The following is a 19,630-nucleotide window of genomic DNA, read 5'->3' as shown; positions in this document are numbered from 1 at the left end:
CAGACCAGTTAGTTTAACTTCCGTTCCGGGTAAAATAATGGAGTCACTGGTTAAAGATGCATTGCAGGATCATCTAGACAAGACTGCAGCAATAATTCAGACACAGCATGGGTTTGTTAAGGGAAAGTCTTGTCTGACAAATTTGATAGGATATTATGATGCGGTTACAAAGGAACTGGATGCAAAAAATAATTTTGATATCATATATTTGGATTTCAGGAAAGCTTTTGACATTGTTGTGCATGGAAGACTATTGTACAAATTGGAGCAGAATGGTATTAAGGGTAAGTTGCTACAATGGATAAAAGGATGGTTGAGTGGGAAAAGACAGAGGGTAGTAATTAATGGGTGCTGCTCTTCATAGACTAATGTTATTAGTGGAATCCCACAGTACAAACTGGAGCAGAATGGTATTAAGGGTAAGTTGCTACAATGGATAAAAGCATGGTTCAGTGGGAGAAGACAGAGGGTGGTAATTAATGGGTGCTGCTCTTCATAGACTAATGTTATTAGTGGAGTCCCACAGGGTTCAGTGTTGGGTCCTCTGTTGTTTTGTATATTTATCAATGATATTGATGAAGGTATATCAGGCTTAGTGTCGAAGTTTGCAGATGATACAAAAGTTGGCAGGGTTGTTAATGACAGTAATGGCAGTGTGCTACTGCAACAGGATCTAGATAATTGGGCAGATGGGCTAAGAAGTGGCAACTGAAGTTTAACCTTGACAAATGCAAAGTACTGCATATGGGTAGAAGTAACCCTAGAGAAACGTACCAACTGTGTAGTACTACACTTAAGCTGGTAGAAAATGAAAAAGACCTGGGAGTAATTGTGCAGTCAGATATGAAGTTTTCTGAGCAATGCAGACAGGCTGCCAGGGCAGGTCAAGGGGTTTTGTCAGTGATATATAGGAATTTTGCTAGCAGGGAAAAGGAGGTGATTGTCCCTCTGTATAAGGCAATGGTCAGGCCATGCCTTGAGTACTGTATACAGGTCTGGAGGCCCCATTTTAGGAAGGATGTAGATTTGCCTGAGCGTGTACAGAGAAGGGCAACAAGATGGTGAGGGGAATGAAGGGATCCTCTTACCAAGAGAGGCTTAAGTTCTGCAAATTGCAGTGGCTGGAGACTAGGCACCTGCGCGGTGATCTAATTGAGGTGTATGAGGCCTTGAATGGGTTGAGCACGCTGAATTCTGATGGAATCCTTCCACTTGTTCAGATTACGAACCTAAGGGGACATAAATTGAAATTAAGAAAAGACAGATGTAAAATAGATGTGCGGAAATTTGCCTTTAGCCAGTGGGTGGTTAATTGCTGGAACAAACTTCCATCTGTCGTTGTGGAAGTTGATAGGTTAAATAAATTTAAGGAGGAACTGGACAGGCATTTGGAGGGAATGGTGTGATTTTTTTTTTTTTTTTTGGCTGATGCTGCATAAGCATCATACACTTGCTTTCTTGCATCACATGCCACTACTACTACTACTACCACCTTAACACAGCCCATGTATTTATTTGTTCCACCCTGACTGCCAACAGTCCTGGAAATTTCTATATCCTTGCTTTCCATGCTGCTGCTCATTCTAATAGAAGCAGTGCAAGAATCACTATTGCCTCTGCCTGTGGCAACTGTTAACCTTTCAGTCTGTGTATCACCCTCCCCCCCAAGCTAATAGTTTTCCAACTCACCTAACACTGCCTTGATAGCATGTAATTGCCATTACTAAGCAAAATTGCTTTTAAACTGAATTTTGAGGCATCTATGAATAAACAGCATTCATCTGACTTATGCATGATTTCTAGTTCGTTCAGAAGTCTAATAATGTCTATGCAAAAACACATGTCCTCCATAACAAAATACTTCAAAAACTTTTCATGTCTTTTTCAAAACTCTGAAATCTTTGTTCCTGCTTTATTCCACTGCTGTAACCTAGAACCTACTTGGTTAACCTTGGCACAGCCTACAAAAATCCCCACCAAAAATGCTAAGTGTGATCTCTTCAAATTGTAAATTGCTGCATCGGAATTTGAACCTAAGAGCCATAGGTAGAAGTCTGATTATGTTTTTCAGAAGAAAACAGAGGCCAAAATCAATTGCTAAAATTAAGAGAATTAGCTTATATCTGTTAAAATAAATCAGCATGTCATACATTACTGGCTAGATTATGCAAAATTGGCACATTTGCTCACTGATGTGATGTAATGTTATTCCAAAATACAGATGATGCGTTTATTGAAATATACACCATCCTGCCAAAAGTCATGGGAAACACCTCTCCTCTGATTACAGGTAATTGTGTGCCACTATGAAACAAATATATTTTGGTATAAAGGTGATCAGTAGTTAGCCCAGGATTCATTTCAAGCATGCATATCGAATAACAAGCCCACACAAAGAACTAAAGTTTAGAACTGAATGACAGCTGGATGTCATATGGAGATATATGTCACATATCTGTGCATGCTACCACTCAAAAATTAAACTTTTCCCAAGTTGACAATTGGTAACACATTTAAAAAATATAAGTATATTTTGGTAAAACGTAACTCCCTCTATATTTAATAACTGTGAAGTGATGTGAAACTATTATGGTGATTTCGAAATCTAAGCATAAAAACAGCATTTAAGTTCGTGGAGATAAAAATCATGTTGAAAGTGTTATTAATATTCTTCTTGTTTTTTTTGAAACTAAAAAGGTGTAAAAAACACACTTTTTAAATCATTATTTTTATTTTTTTAATAAAATAGTTGCATAAAAGTATTGTAATCCATTAATAAATCATGAAATATTGAAGCAGAATACAAAAAAAAAAAAAAAAAAAAAAAAACATTTTCCAGAAATTAAAAAGAAAGTTGGTCGCCTGTCAGATGATCTGCCACCATTCTTGCTACATTTTGGGTGCTAGCATTCAGAGGAGGCTACTGGGTCAAAAATTCTTACAGGGGTAAGAATTTTTGACTCAGTATAGCGGCCTCATACTGGTGTTTATGGCAAAAATCACACTTATAGCGGCCTCATACTGGTGTTTATGGCAAAAATCACACCGGCCTCCATCGGTCTCTGGCCTCTTGCATACCAGGGTTTCCCCAGTAAGGCTTATGGCCAGTCTACCTCTACCAGCACTTCAGGGTTAAATCAAACAAACACAATGAACATTTGCAAATATAATATTACATCACTGCAAATTACTACAATCACAAACAGACCAACATACACCAATATATACAAATAATAACATAAAATTTGTAATTCCATGTAAAAAAAATCTAATTTCAAAATATAAAATTAAATGAATTTCTTACATAACCAGTATACATAGATGAACTTCATAAGCTTTTGAAACTGAGCTGGGATGTCAACAACTATGTCATGGAAAAAGCAAGGACCGAAACAGCATCTTTTTGGTAATGGTGGCCAATTATTTCTTCTCACTAAAAAGACATGAACAAAAAATTATCTATTACACTTAATAGACAGATTAGGTCTTACAAAATAAGCAGATTAATGCTAATGGAACCATTAATTATTCTTTCAAGGAAATATTCTCTAATTAAGAGTTAATTTATTTTATGATAATCCAAAACACAAAAGGCTGCTGAACCATAGCAACCAAGGCTGGGAAGAGAAACTTAACTAAGGAGATCAAAAAATACTTACCTTTTAATTACTTCTGAACATTTAATATGCTAAATATTTTTTGTGTGATATGTTTACCCTAACTTAGTAGATGCAGTTTATGCTGCATCTACCTTTCTTAGGAGAAACTACAAAAAATTAAATTCTTGTAAACTTCTCCAGGCTCTGTTATTCATTTATAAAGATTTAGTCCTTAACTGAGAGAAGGGCATTTAAATTAAATGAAAGGAAGACACTTTACCCTGTGATAGTAGACAAACAAGTAGTTCACAAAATTCATCCTACTAGGAAGGTCAGTTATTAGACTCTAAGCAATGTGTAACATTCAGTGTTAATTTATCAAAATTCACAAACTGATTCTTAACAATAAGATTTATGTCATTATCACATTAAATTTACACCATTCTCTCCCATTTTTTTTTTGTCAAAAAAAAAAAAAAGAAAAAAGGTCCACAGCTGGATTTTTATTGTGTACACCTGGAAACAAAAAACACCACATGATACTCATTTACCCAACATTATACTATAACATTCCAAAATACACATAATGCTCTTATTGAAATATACACCATCCTGCCAAAAGTCATAGGAAACCCCTCCCCTCTGATTACAGAAAATTGTGTGCCACTATGAAACAAGCATATTTTGGTATAAAGGTGATCAGTAATTAGCCCAGAATTCATTTCAAGCATGTATATTGAACAACAAGCCCACATAAAGAACTAAATAAGTTTAAAACTGAATGACAGCTGGATGTCACATATCTGTGCATGCTACTACTCAAGAATTAAACTTTGTTTACAATTGGTAACACACTTAAAAAATAAGTCCAGAGGCAGATGGCCATAAAATACAGGCTGACAAGTATGACAAGCCTTAAGAATAGCTGGTTGCCTCATCTTGATAAGGTAACCAGCCATTACTAAAATCTGACCTGATCCAGGATTACTAAAATCTAAAGTTATCTATCAAAAAGGAGCAATTTGCCCCTCCCCATCCACACACACACATATCTAAGCAAGGCCTGTGAGGAACTGAATAGGGCCTAGACCCAATGTCTAAACCTCACCTTTTTATGGTGTAATCTGTTAGTAGAGCGCCAACTATATGGCTACTAAATGAATGCGGATGGAATGCCGACATGGAACTAAGCTGATCAAATTGGACAGATCATAGGTTAAATCTAATCACCATGGTAGAACAAAGTAAAAGTTCATACCAGCTGGGATATCACCAGAGTTCCTGCTGTGTTTTTTTTAGGGAACCAGAACTCACAGTGCCAAATATGTTTTTGGACCAACTATCAAAATAGGAATCATAAAACTTAAATGGCAAAGAAGTAAATCTAGCAGAACTACTGTAGGTTGATATTATATCAGAATAGCAGGTATCACAGAAACAAAGAGAATAAATACAGGCAGCAAGATTCAGCTGAACGACAATTAAAAATTAATTTATTCTAGAAATAAGACAGTACAAGAAAAGTGTAGCGATAGCTTTTAGAACTAGTATGGAAGAAAGTTTAATTGACCAGGAAGCATTATCCAGTAGCTGCATGGGCAGAATTTAAGGTAAAGTTGAATGATGAAATTTATCTATGCATATGGACCAAATGAAGGCTGCAAAAAAAAAGATGAAATAGAAGAGTTCTTTAATATCTTAGAAATAGCACTAATAACAAAGAAATTGTTTTGATATTTAAATAACAGGGAAGGAAATAACAATTATATCTACAGAGATATTGTAGGAAAATTTGGAGAGAAAGATAAATTTAATAATAATGGAAAAAGGTTACTAGACGTCTGTGAAAGTTATGCACTTTCAATACAAACACATTATTTCAGCATAAAAAAAAAAAAAAAGCCACGTTTACATAAGTGGGCATAACAGGAACAAGAAAGCCATAATCAACTATATCATTATAATAAAAGGATCTTAAATAACTGGTTGAAGACACAAGGATACAGCTGGGAAATTAATTTTGTTCCTAATGATGGTCTCTTCCAAAATCTTCAAGGATTTTGGAAGTGATCATGATCATTAAGCCGACAAAATCAAAAAAATTCTCAAATTTGCCAAAAACCTTAAATATAGAAACCTTGGTCAAAAATTAAATGACATTTTTAATGCCAATATGAATAATGAAAAAAACGAAGTGATGAATATGAAGAAGGATGCAGTGGAAGCCTGAAGAAAAGTATGCAGGGAAAAGGTCTACAATGACAAAAAATTCACAGGGCAGTAGACCCAGGAAGTTAAAGTGCAGTTAAAAAAAAGAAAAAATTGCTATTATAAGAAAATTTTGACATAATTTTAGATTTAATAAATTTTACTGGAATATAAAAAAGTGCAAAAGGCTAAGTATGTGTGAAAGAGACTAGAAAAAAAAAAATTTGGGAAGATTTTTGAAAAAAAATATGGAAAACAAGTATCAGAAAAGTGGAAAACTGTTTTGGTGTTTAGTTACAAATCTCAAAATAGGGAGAAAATACCTTAAGTAAGCTAATCAAAAATAATAATGGCAAAGTTAAAACAGAAGATAAGCATACTTTATCTAGCACAGAGTAAATACCTTGATACTTGGCTAAATGAAGGACTTGAAGCCATTCCAGAAGAAGAAGAAGAAGAAAAGATTGAAATAGAAGGATTTTGAATGCTGTCTCTATTACTGAGGTAGAAAAAGTCATGGAAAATATCAAGTATGGTAAGTGTACATAAAGTAGACCTGAAATTCAGAAATTTGGAGATAAAATACTGTCACAGTGGTTACATCACATATTCAGAGTTTGTTTTCCAAAGGGCAATTCCCAGAAGGAACCAAGACATTAATCATACCAATATACAACAAGTTAACTAATGTACACAAAGCATTATATTTCAGGCACATTAGGAAATAGTAATATTTTATGATTTAAAACAATAAAAAATTAGAGCAAAAAGCATCGATTTTTATGCATGAATTGAGAATATTTCATTTCTGTGCATCCATCACATTGCCTATTCATTCCTTCAACCAGTGCATGACAACAAACATAATATGCAGTGCTTTGGCTCCAATATACAGTATAGGGGTCGCCTATGTGACATATATGAAAACAAATTGAGTAATGTACATGGTGGGTTAAATTCTTTTTCTCAAATTAATTGAAATTTTTGATTTTTGTTATTAAGTGAATATAGTTATCTCCTTATTAATTAATTATTATGAATATAACTTCATAGAACACTTAATAAACCTGTATAGTGAACGTTCTGTAAACTAAGCTGTTCAAGATTTAATTATAGCTGTATAATATTTATTACTCTTCTTCTGTATACTTCCTCTGCCCTTTTTAAGTCTCTTTTCTCTCTATGTGTGTACATCTCTTCACAAGCGACACCACGTTCACAAGTCTTACAACAATACACGCAAAGTGTACACAGACTGTCTAAAGCTTCTAATGCCAATATTGCATTAAAGCTACGTTTAATCTATGAATTTCTTTTCTACATATAAACTACATTAAAAAAATAAATATTAATTGCAGGATTTCTATTTGTCCAATTTTAATGATATTTGGAATGGCTTGACAAATATTTTAAAAAAAACAAAAATATAAAATTTGATGAAACTCCTGCTGGGAGTCCAGCTGTTACATGCAAATAGACAGAAGGACATGGTGATGATAACATGCACATTATGCATATTTGCTAACATGCCTAAGAATGGAAATAAAGTAGGATGTGAAAATTACACATGAATTTCATTCCTCAGTGCACCAGATAAAATCTGTGAAAGTATTTTAGAGGAGAGGGCTAGAAGACTGTTGAATATATCCTTGGCAAAAGAGTCAGGTTTAGGCCTTACAAAGAATGCCAAAGATCATATATTTAGATTTTACACATTACAGAAATGTCACAGTAACATAACAAGAATCAGTATTTTTAAGATTTGTTGATTTTTAAAAAGCATACAATAAAGCACTTATAAATGTGTTCTTTCAAATTTCAGAAAACATGATATCAAGGATAGTTTGTTTAGAATGTTCTAAAATTTTGAATTTTTTTTATCTAAACGTTTACAGTTCCAAAATAAATAAATTTTTCCAATATCAATGGGTAAAGCAGTTCCCTTTCAAGTCTGTTCTTATTTTCTTTAACAAACATAAGAAACAGTTGTATCAGTATTTCTATAAGCCACAAAGTAGGATCCTTTATGGCTTAGAGAAAAATGATGACTGGCATTCACTGCTTTAATGCACTATAGAAAACTTTCTACCGTGTTGTGGAAGAAAGCTGGTGGTACTATGCTCTACTCCTTTAAAGATCTGCAAACTCCACTAATGATGTAGGCTGTTTTTATCTCCCTAATTCTGAATTCCAGTTCATCCCAAAGATATTCAGTTAGGTAGAGGTGGGACTCAGTGTCAGCCACTACAATGTTCAGATGTTATTCTCTTCAAATCACGTATTCATAATCTTTCCCTTATGACACAGGGTAACATCATGTTAGAAGGTGCAAGAGTTGCTTCCATAAAACTAACAATATAGAAAACACAGAATTTCCCAGGATATTAATTTAATTAAGATGCAGCAGTAATGGTTCTTAGCACTGCAACCAGTGAATCTAAGGTACACTATAAGAAAAACTTCCAAACCATGACATCTCCCTCCAGCCCCAACACACAATAAGCAAATATTCGCCAGCATCCTCCACATCCAAACACAACCATCAGCCTGGAGAAGTATAACATAGCTCACTGCTCCAATGGAACCAATTTCTGCTGAACCACAATCGGTGTGCCTTACACCATGACTATTAATAGTGTGCATTTGTCTTTGTTATCAAAGGATTGTGGACTGCAGCTCTTCCATGAAAATTCATGGCATGCTGCTCTATGTGGTATGGAAACAACTGTAGGTTTAGCTGTTGCCATTTGCATCTCCAAACTCAGATGCTCTGGGTTCTGATATCTACATGAAGTAATCAACTGTCACGAGACACTTCAGCTCCTATGTCAGTCAGAATTTTACACCTACCTAATTGTTTCTAAGGCCCAGCATGATTTATGGATTTTCATTTCTTCAGCATGTGCTAACTGTCAATTTGGAAATTTTTAATTCCTGAGCAACACAGATTAAACAATTACAAGCAACAGCACATAAAGATGTTTTCTCTACATAGCATCCAACTTCCCTCTGAAGCTCTGTTAACAATTTCTTGTTTTCATTGTTCCGTGAAAATGTTAGAAACATATTTCAAGCTAACTGCTGATCTTCTTTATAGGTCGAAATATTTCATATTTTACAATCACATACAATTTCCTGAAAACAGAGATACCCCATGACATTCAGCATAATAGTATACGTGTCTGTGGCATTAAATATTTAGGTTTGACAGATTAAAAATTGCTGCCAAAATTTTCCTGCAAACATCTCATTAGTACTACAAATTGTAAATATGGTGAATGAAAGTCCAATATTACATGGGCAATCTATAACACGAGGTTCCCTGTAATGAATATTTGACTGTACCATCAGTTGAAGAAAATTCCATGGTTATAATGAAGGAATAACCATGGAATATTCATAGTTACATTTAAAGCATGTAACTATGAATATTTTCACTACAATAAGGGCTTAAGCTGCAGCAATAATATAATTTTCTTGTTTGTTGTTTGTTGTTTGTTATTTGGTTTTTAGGAGCATTAGCAACTAAGGCCATATTGCTCCGGGAATATGCGGTAGTCATTCCCTGACCTTTCCGCATCCTCCGTATTTGGTGGTGACGGGCTCGAACCCCGGTCTAATCAAGAAGCGTGTGCTACGCACTGCTGCTCCTTCCCACCTGGCTACGGAGGCGCCCAATTTTCTTGTATGGTACATGCTTTTTCAAATGTAAATCAATTGTTTATTTTTAACTGTTGTTGATTTTATACTGTGTTTCATTCCTCAAAGTTATGAAAATATGATTAAGTGATTAGAGGATGGGAAAGCACGATTACAGCTCTGAAAAAGTGTGATACTTGATAACTTGTGCTGAATTTACTTTCCATGAGAAAACCTGTAAGGAATATTTTAAGATACTTATTTAGTATGGAAAAGAAGTAGAAAATCCCACAGGAACTAGTAGTTGTTGGTGACTCTATTGTCAGGGAAATGGGGAACATACTTTGTAAAAAGGATAGGTGGAATAGGACCAGGGTATGTCTGCCAGGGTCAAAGGCTGATGACGTTGTAGAGCGGATATCATCTTTTAAGGGCACAAAAGGTGATATAGTTGTACACGTTGGCACTAATGATATTAAGAGTAGGAGACCGGCGGAATTACTTAGCAAGTACAGGTCACTGTTGAAAAAAAGCCGTGAATTAGGGTTGAACTTGAAAGTGTCTGCAATTCTGCCCAGACACGATAGGAGGGAGTATATGATGAGAGCCTTGTCGATCAATTCAGCCCTGGAGGGATTGTGCAAGGCTCAAGGGGTAGAATTTTTTTCAGCCTGGACTGTACTTGTTAACAGGAGAGATTGCTTCTACAGGGATGGGATACACTTAAATAGAAAGGGTGCAAGAATTTTTGCTGATGCTGTCGAGGCAGTGTTAGGTGGGTCGGAAAACTGCTAGTTGGGGGGGGGATACAAGGACTAATAGATTAACAGTAGCCAGTGGCAGAGGTGGAAGTGATTCTTGCACTGCTTCTATTGAAATGAGCAGAAGTCTGAAAAACAAGATGCAGGATATTTCAGAGACTGCTGGTAGTCATTGCGGTACAAGTAAACACATGGGTTGTGTTAGAGTAGCTAAGAATAGAAACAGGTGCATGTATACCTGCGTGTACACCAATGCTAGGAGTTTGGTAAATAAATTTGATGAATTTGAGGTATTGCTCAAAACATCAAAGGCAGATATTGTTGGGATATCAGAGACGTGGTGTCACACAGATATAAGTAATGCGGAACTGGAATTTGGGGAATACAATGTGTATAGAAAGGATAGACAGGACAGGAGGGGAGGAGGGGTTATGCTATTAATTAAGAAACACATAAAGTCCAAGGAAGTGAAGCCAGTCGACATCGATGGACAGGGCAGTGTCGAGTCAGTTTGGTGTGACATAAGCATAGGGAAATCAAAATTGAGAGTAGGAGTGTGCTATAGGCCTAATGACTCTGATGAGTATAATAATATATTGTACAGGGAAATAGAGTGGGCCAGTAAATCAGAGAGTCTTATAATGGGGGACTTTAATTTCCCAGATATTGACTGGAATTTGTGGGTTGGTCACTCGCACACTAGCAAGGCTTTTGTGGATTTATTGGATGATTGTTTTCTACATCAGCATGTTCGTGAGGCAACAAGAGGGAGCAATACTCTTGATCTGATTATCAGTAGTGATTCTTCATGCATTAAGAACCTGCAGATAAATGAACCACTAGGTGGCAGTGATCACAGTGTGTTGAAGTGGGATTTACTCAAGGAGGTAACTACCATCAGAGGTAAAGGGAAGGGTTTTTGTTTTCGTAAAGGCGACTATGATGGTCTGAGACAGTATTTAAATTCTATACAGTGGGACCAACTGATGATGTTACCAACAGCAAACTCAAAATGGGAAGCATTCAAGGAACTAATCTTGGAGGCTACCAGGCTTTACATACCAACTAAGAAATATTGTTCAAGGTTTAGGCCTAAATGGTTGTCAGATGAACTAATGAGACATGTGGCAGAGAAGAAAAATGCATGGGATACATACAAATTAATGGGTGACATGGAAGCCTATGATAGATATAAGTTGGTCTGTAACCAAGTCACAAAGGAGATTAGGCAGGCAAAGGCAGACTATGAAAAATCCTTGGCAAAGGATGCAAAGAAAAACAGAAAAGAGTTCTTTACATACTTGAACTCGAAAAGGAAAGGGATGAATCAGATTGGTCCACTGGATATTGATGGTTCAACAGTTGAGGATCCTGCTCAGGTGGCTAACAATCTAAACGAGTATTTTGCATCTACATTCACGCATGAGGAGTTATTCAGGAAGGAGAATGATGTAGGTAAAGTAAACATTGGCAGTGAGCTGGATGATTTTGTAATAACTGAGAGGAAAGTGGAGGAGAGATTGTTGAGGATAAACATAAAAAAGGCACCTGGGGTGGATGGGATCTATCCAGTTATATTAAAGGAGGCAGCAAAGGAAGTATGCAAACCCCTAGCCATAATTATGAGAGCTTCTTTGGACTCAGGGGAGGTACCCATAGACTGGAGATGTGCAAATGTAACCCCAATTCACAAAGGAGGATCAAAGGCTGACACAAGTAATTATAGACCTGTTAGTTTAACTTCTGTTCCAGGTAAATTAATGGAGGCACTGGTTAAAGAAGCACTGCAGGATCATCTAGACAAGAATTCAGTTATAGCTCAGACGCAGCATGGTTTTGTTAAGGGCAGGTCTTGCCTGACCAATTTGATTGGATACTATGATGTAGTCACAAAAGAACTGGATGCAGGGAATAACTTTGATATTATATATTTGGATCTTAGAAAGGCTTTTGATACTGTTGCACATGGAAGACTGCTGCACAAATTGGAGCAGTGTGGCATTGGAGGCAAATTGCTTCTATGGATAAGGGGATGGTTGAGTGGCAGAAGACAGAGAGTGGTAATCAATGGACACTGCTCAACGTGGACTAATGTTATTAGTGGAGTTCCTCAAGGTTCAGTGTTGGGTCCGTTGTTGTTTTCGGTGTTTATGAATGATATTGATGATGGGATATCAAGTTTAATGTCCAAGTTTGCAGATGATACAAAGGTTGGCAGGGTCGTTAAGGACAATACTGACGCTATGCTGCTGCAACAGGATCTGGAAAGGTTGAACAGATGGGCTGAAAGGTGGCAAATGAGGTTTAACATCGACAAATGTAAAGTGCTGCATATGGGAAACAGTAACCCCAGAGCAACGTATCAACTCTGCGGTACTACACTGACAGTGGTGGAGAATGAAAAGGACCTGGGGGTAATTGTGCAGGCAGATATGAAGTTCTCTGAGCAGTGCAGACGAGCTGCAAGAGTAGCTCATGGTGTCTTGTCAATGATATACAGGAATTTTTCTAGCAGGGATAAGGAGGTGATTATTCCCTTGTATAAGGCAATGGTAAGGCCACATCTTGAGTACTGTATACAGGTCTGGAGGCCTCATTTCAAGAAGGATGTAGAGCTGCTGGAACGGGTACAGAGAAGGGTAACAAGATTAGTAAATGGAACAAAGGGTTGCTCTTACGAAGAAAGGCTTAAAGTTTTGCAAATTACAGAGTTTGGAGACTAGGCACCGGCGAGGTGATCTGATAGAGGTGTATAAGGCTTTGAATGGTTTGAGCATGCTCAATGCCAATGGGATTCTTCATCTTTCTCAGAATAATCACCTCAGAGGGCATAAATTCAAATTGAGGAAGGACGGATGTCGGATAGATGTGCGGAAATTTGCCTTTGGCCAGCGGGTGGTTGGTTGGTGGAACCGACTTACATCACTTGTTGAAGTTGATAGCCTAAACAAATTTAAAGCTCAACTGGACAGGTATTTCGAACGAACGGAGGGGTGAAATGGGAATGGGTTTTTTTTTTTTTTTTTTTTTTTGGCTGATGCTGAATAAGCTTGCTTTCTTGCATCATATGCCTCTGCTAATGCTAATGCTAAAAGTGCACACTGCATAACATTCTTATACTGCCACTTCTCTAAGAAAATAGTATCAATATGCAGTGCAACTTGATATACCTTGCATTGTTATATCATGGCTTTGGATATACTAAGGGTGTAACATCACAGAGCCCTTGCTTAAAGTTCTATCATAGACAGGAAAATTTCTAAAGTTCTTCCCCCTTCCATCACCACAGTGAGTTAGTCTGGATTTTTTTTTTCTGCCAGTGAACAACATACTTGAATGGAAAACACATATGTTGTTATTTGGTTTTTAGGAGCATTAGCAACTAAGGCTATATTGCTCCGGAGATATGCGGTGGTCATGCCCTGACCTTTCTGCCTCCTCCATATTTGGTGGTCACTGGCTCAAACCGGGTCTAATCAAGAAATGTGTGCTTCGCACTGCTGCTCCTGCCCACCGGGCTACAGAGGCGCCAGAAAACACATATTGCACAGACATGAAAGACAAAGGGAAACAGAGTTTTACTTTGCCTTCCATGGTACGACTGTGGGTATTTTGAAAGTGGTTCATTGACTCTATAAAAGAAAATATTTTATTTTTTCAGTGGGCAACAGTATTATTGACCAGGAAAAAAAAAAAAAAACACAACTCAAAGAACTATGAAAAATCTGTACTGCATTATACACATCTAAAATTTTGGGGGTGGAAGAAGGCTTGAATAAGGTATCTCACATTTAGAGATATAGTACTTTCATTATTCAGGAGAAAAATGTTCGAGAAAAATCTGTAAATCAATATGCTGTAAGCATGTAAATTTGGAGTTGAAACTACTCAAATTTAAATTGCATAACACTAAGGTTTAAGATTGGCATTTAAAACATTTAACATAAACAAATCTTCAATTCATGCAAATCTTAGCATGAATTAAAGATTTGGAAAGAAAGAAATAATAAATCTGGAAAATGACACTTCAAGCAAAATGAAAACTAAAACATTAAATGCATTTTTACATTAGCATTAGTAGAGGCATGTGATGTAAGAAAGCAAATTTATGCAACATCAGCAAAAAAAAAAAAAAAAAAAAAAGACACTCCCATTTCACACCTCCATTTGTTCCAAGTACCTGTCCAGCTCAGCCTTAAATTTATTTAGGCTATCAACTTCCACAACAAAGGATGGAAGTCTGTTCCACCAACCAACCATCCACTGGCTAAAGGCAAATTTCCGCACATCTATCCTACATCTGTCTTTCCTCAATTTGAATTTATGCCCTCTCAAATGATTATTCTGAGCAAGAGGAAGAATTCCATCAGCATTAAGCATGCTCAAACCATTCAAGGCTTTATACACCTCAATCAGATCACCTCGCAGGTGCCTAGTCTCCAGACACTGTAATTTGCAAAATTTAAGCCTTTCTTCGTAAGAGCAACCCTTTGTTCCATTCACTAATCTTGTTGCCCTTCTCTGTATTCGTTCCAACAGCTCTACATCCTTCTTAAAATAAGGCCTCCAGACCTGTACACAATACTCAAGGTGTGGCCTGACCACTGACTTATATAAGGGGATAATCACCTCCTTACCCCTGCTAGAAAAATTCCTGTATATAATTAACAAGACATGAGCTACTCTTGGAGACCATCTGCACTGCTCAGAAAACTCCATATCTGCCTGCACAATTACCCCCAGGTCCTTTTCATTCTCTACCACTGTCAGTGTAGTACCACAGAGTTGATACATCACTCTGGGGTTGCTGCTTCCCATATGTAGTACTTTACATTTGTCAATGTTAAACTTCATTTGTCACCTCTCAGCCCATCTGCTCAACTTTTCTAGATCCTGTTGCAGCAGCGTACTGTCATTAGGGTCCTTAACAACCCCGCCAACCTTTATATCATCTGCAAACTTGGACATTAAGCTTGATATACCATCATCAATATCATTTATAAATACAGAAAACAACAATGTACCCAATACTGAACCCAGAAGGACTCCACTAATAACATTAGTCCACGATGAGCAGTGTCCATTGATTACGACTCTGTCTTCTTCCACTAAATCATCCCTTTATCCATAGCAGCAATTTGCCTCCAGTGCCACACTGCTCCAATTTGTGCAGCAGTCTTCCAGGTGCAACAGTATCAAAAGCCTTTCTAAGATCCAAATATATGATATCAAAGTTATTCCCTGCATCCAGTTCCTTTGTGACCACATCATAGTATCCAATCAAATTGGTCAGGCAAGACCTATCAAGGGAAGACCAATCAAATTGGTCTTCCCTTAACAAACCATGCTGTGTCCGAGCTATAACTGAAGTCTTGTCTAGATGATCCTGCAGTGCTTCTTTAACCAGTGCCTCCATTAATTTTCCTGGAACAGAAGTTAAACTCACAGGTCTGTAATTACTTGTGTCAGCCTTTGATCCTGCTTTGCGAATTGGGGTCACATTTGCACATCTCCATGGGTACCTCCCCTGAGTCCAAAGAAGCTCTCATAAATATGGCTAAGGGTTTTCTTACTTCCTTTACTGCCTCCTTTAATATAACTGGATAGATCCCATCCACCCCGGGTGTCTTTTTTATGTTTATCTTCAACAATTTCTCCTCCACTTTCCTCTCAGTTATTACAAAATCATCTAGCTCATTGCCAGAGTTTAACTCACCTCTGGCATTCCCCTCCCTGAATAACTCTTCATGGGTGAATGTAGATGCAAAATACTCATTTAGTTTGTTAGCCACCTGAGCAGGATCATCAACAGTTGAACGATCAATATCCAATGGACCAATCTGATTCATCCCTTTCCTTCTAGAGTTTACATAGGTAAAAAACTCTTTATTGTTTTTCTTTGTATACTGATGGATAAAAATCTTAAAATTCAATATGCATGACCATATTAATACCATACCTATACTATATAAAGTCAGTCATATTAAACAAAGTGAACAACTTAAAAAAACCTTTAGCAATGTAAAATTTTATGAATTATGCATGTATTAACTTACAGCCAGCAGATGCATCATTCTGAATGATCCGTTCTCTCTCTTCTAACTCGGCTGCTTTTCTTTCTAGTTCCTGTAGTACAAATGAATCTCTCAGCAGATAATTAAAAAATTAAGCAACAGATAAATTAAATACAGTAGAGCGTCAATTATCCGGAATAATTAATGTCAGACCTCTTCCGGATAGCAAAATTTTCCGGATAATCAAACATAAGGTAAAATTAAATCAATTCTGTTATAATATATTAAGGTAAAAGAAAAAGACTTTAAAATAGCATGGAAAAACCGAATTTATTTAATTTTTTTAAAAAATAATAACTTATTACATAAAAATTTGCATATTTACATATGTGTAATATTTGGATAGTTGTAAAATAATAAGAGGAGTTTACCTCAATATAGTTTGTAGAACACTTCTGTATGATAATCTTCAGAAATTAAAACGAAAAAAATCAAAAACCAATTTAACACAAATTTTATGTGGAAAAAAAAATGTAAAGTAATTTTTTAAAATAATGCTCCATCATTTTTTGTCTCGTTTGTTGTGACCCCTTTTTTTTATGCTGCGAAATCTCTCAAGTTCCATAATAATGTCAATTTGATTATATCGCATTCTTCCTGGTTTACTACCCATTTCAGTGATGTTTCTTTTCATTGACATTTTAGTATAAAAAAACTGAGAAAAATAATAAATCGCACAGTTTTGGGCCGATATTATTCTTATTAAATCTGGAGCTAAACTAAACATAATGTGAAATGAAGTGAACAGAGTATGTTATGGAAAACTGGTTTCACAGAAGCAAATGACTAAACTATCCTCATGTTTTCTGAGAAAACCCATTAGTCTTAATCCAACATTTCACCAGATATACGGCGTAAAAAAACAGACAGAAATGCTCTTTTGGCATAATAAACATTTGTCTCAAGTACTACCATTAAAAAAAGAAAGAATAAAAATCAGCCTTTCAAATTATTATACTACAATTAATAATAATAATAATAAAAGAAAAAATGAAGAAAAATCAGCCTTTAAAATTAGTCCAGATAACATTCTACTGTATATCAAATCTCACTTAACTTAAATAAAAGAAATGGTTCACTTTTTGAAATAAAAACAGCTTTTAATATGAAAATTAATAGCAGTCATACAGAATTTTTGTCTAAGAGGCTCACAGGTTCCACTCTAGTAGTTTTTACAAGTGTAATCATGTGACAGTACAATTATATAATTAATATTATAAGATTTATGTAACACATACAGGGCAACACTGAAAAAAAGTTGCGTGTTAGGATTAAATTTGAAAGTGTCTGCAATTCTCTCCATACATGATAATACAAGTACATGATGAGAGCCTTGTCAATGAATTTGGCCCTGGACAGACTGTGCAAGGCTCACTAATCAATTTTTCACAGCGTGGTCTGTGTTTGTCAACAAGAGAAACTTTTTATAGGGATGAAACACTTAAATAGAATGGGTGCAAGAATATTTGCTGATGCTATTGAAGCAATGTTAAGTGGGTGGGATGGATACACAGACTAACAGACTAGCAGCAGTCACAAACAGAGGTGCTAGTGATTCATGCATTGCATCTATCAGAACAAGCAGCAACCTGGAAAGTGAGGTGTTGGAGATTACATGGCTTGCTGGGGACATCTTGAGAAAATCAAATAAATGGATTACAAAAGGCAAAAACAGGTGTATGTATACTTACTTGTACACTAACGTTAGGAGCATAGTAAATAAATCTGATGAATTGAAATATAAGCTAAGTCATTAAGCGTGAACATTGTAGGGATATCAGAGAAATGGTGTCACCCAGACATACAGAATTTCAATATTGGGAATTACAAAGGACAGAAGGGGGAGAGAGTTATGCTTTTGGTTAAGAAGCACATAAAATCTAAGGCAATGCATCCTGTTAACATGGGTGGTCTGCACATGTTGAGTCAGTCTGATCTGATGAGACAAGCTTGTTTGTTTGTTATTTGGTTTTTAGGGGCATTAGCAACTAAGGCCATATTGCTCCGGGATATGCGGTGGTCATTCCCTGACCTTTCCGCATCCTCCGTATTTGGTGGTGACGGGCTCGAATCCCGGTCTAATCAAGAAGCGTGTGCCACACACTGTTGCTCCTTCCCACCTGGCTACGGAGGCGCCTGATGAGACAAGCACTGGGAAAAGAAAAATGAGAGTAAAAGTGCATGCATGTGTGTGTGTGTGCGCATGCTTAATACATGAAGTATGACTACTGATTGCTACCCTTCATGCATTAAGCATATGCAGAAAAAAAATACCCACTGGTGGCAGTGATTAGGATGTATTGATGTGGAATTTACTTAAAGATGCAACTTCTGTCAAGAGCAAAGGAAATTCTAAATGGGATGCATTCAGGGAAGTAACTGTATAAGTTACTAAGCTTTTTATAACAACTACGAGATACTGGTTATGGCTTAGACCTAAATGGAAGTCATATGAACTGATGAGAATTGTGGCAGAGAAGCAAAATACATGGGATGCATATAAAATGTCAAGTGATACAGAAGCCTACAACAGATACAAACTAATCTACAATCAAGTTAAAAAAGAGATTAGGTAATCTAAAGCAGATTACGATAAGTTCCAGGCAAAGAAAAGCAAAAGGGAATTCGGCTTGGGTAAAGAAAGCCTGCACGAGAACGACGACAAACGTCGGATAACTTACGCGGTAAATTAGTTTGCCGATACGGCACTCTAGCGCTGCTCACTCGGTAAACAGACGGTAGGTGTTATCGGACTGGAGCAAAGTCGAGAACGATATACTGATTGACAGGTAGGCGTGGCAAACAATGAAATGATTGGTGGTGGGCGCGACAGACGACAAGCTACTGTGTAGTCATTGGTTGGCATTATGATGTGTATTTACCAGTAAAGAACGGTGCATAATAGTTTTGTAATAAACGGTGAACAGGTAATAGTAGCGATGAATCTTTTAAAGATGGAAGAAATTTGTAAGGAAAATGAAACGTTGCTTGATTTTTTGATGAAAACTAAATTGATAAGACCGAAATTGTACTGTTTTAAGTGCAATGATTATTTTAAACTAATTGAATCACGAACAGAGTCATGTGGAAAGTTGTGGTTTTGCAAAAAATGTTCTTCACGAGTTTCTTTATTGAAACATAGTTTTATGGAAAATACAAAAGTTTCATTGAAAAAGATAATGTACATTATATACTTTTGGTCAACGTGCACGCCAGTAACTAAGACAGCATTCCATCTGGAAATTTCGAAAGTGACAGCAATTAAGTTTTATAAGAAACTAAGAGATATTTGCAGATTGCAGTTAATAAAAAAACCCATTAAGTTGGGTGGATCGGGGAAAATTGTAGA

General features: G+C 36.4%; 1 protein-coding gene across 3 annotated transcripts in view; it reads right to left on the bottom strand.

The window, feature by feature from the left end:
* Positions 1-19,630, bottom strand: part of LOC150083270 (secretory carrier-associated membrane protein 1-like) — a 202,693-nt gene that overhangs the window by 107,523 nt on the left and 75,540 nt on the right. For all 3 annotated transcript variants that reach the window (XM_090377142.1, XM_090377143.1, XM_090377144.1), the window contains exons 4-5: positions 16,264-16,333; positions 3,305-3,433 (exon numbers count right to left, since the gene is read on the bottom strand). In XM_090377142.1, the coding sequence (XP_090233268.1) occupies positions 3,305-3,433; positions 16,264-16,333 (199 nt within the window). The remainder of the gene's footprint in view (positions 1-3,304; positions 3,434-16,263; positions 16,334-19,630) is intronic.

Source organism: Mastigoproctus giganteus, chromosome 7 (genome assembly GCF_048544385.1).
Source record: "Mastigoproctus giganteus isolate SK-2022 chromosome 7, ASM4854438v1, whole genome shotgun sequence".
In the NCBI taxonomy this organism is placed as follows: Eukaryota; Metazoa; Arthropoda; class Arachnida; order Uropygi; family Thelyphonidae; genus Mastigoproctus; species Mastigoproctus giganteus.
Note: the sequence above shows the minus strand (reverse complement) of the source record. Positions and strands in the feature narration are given on the sequence as shown.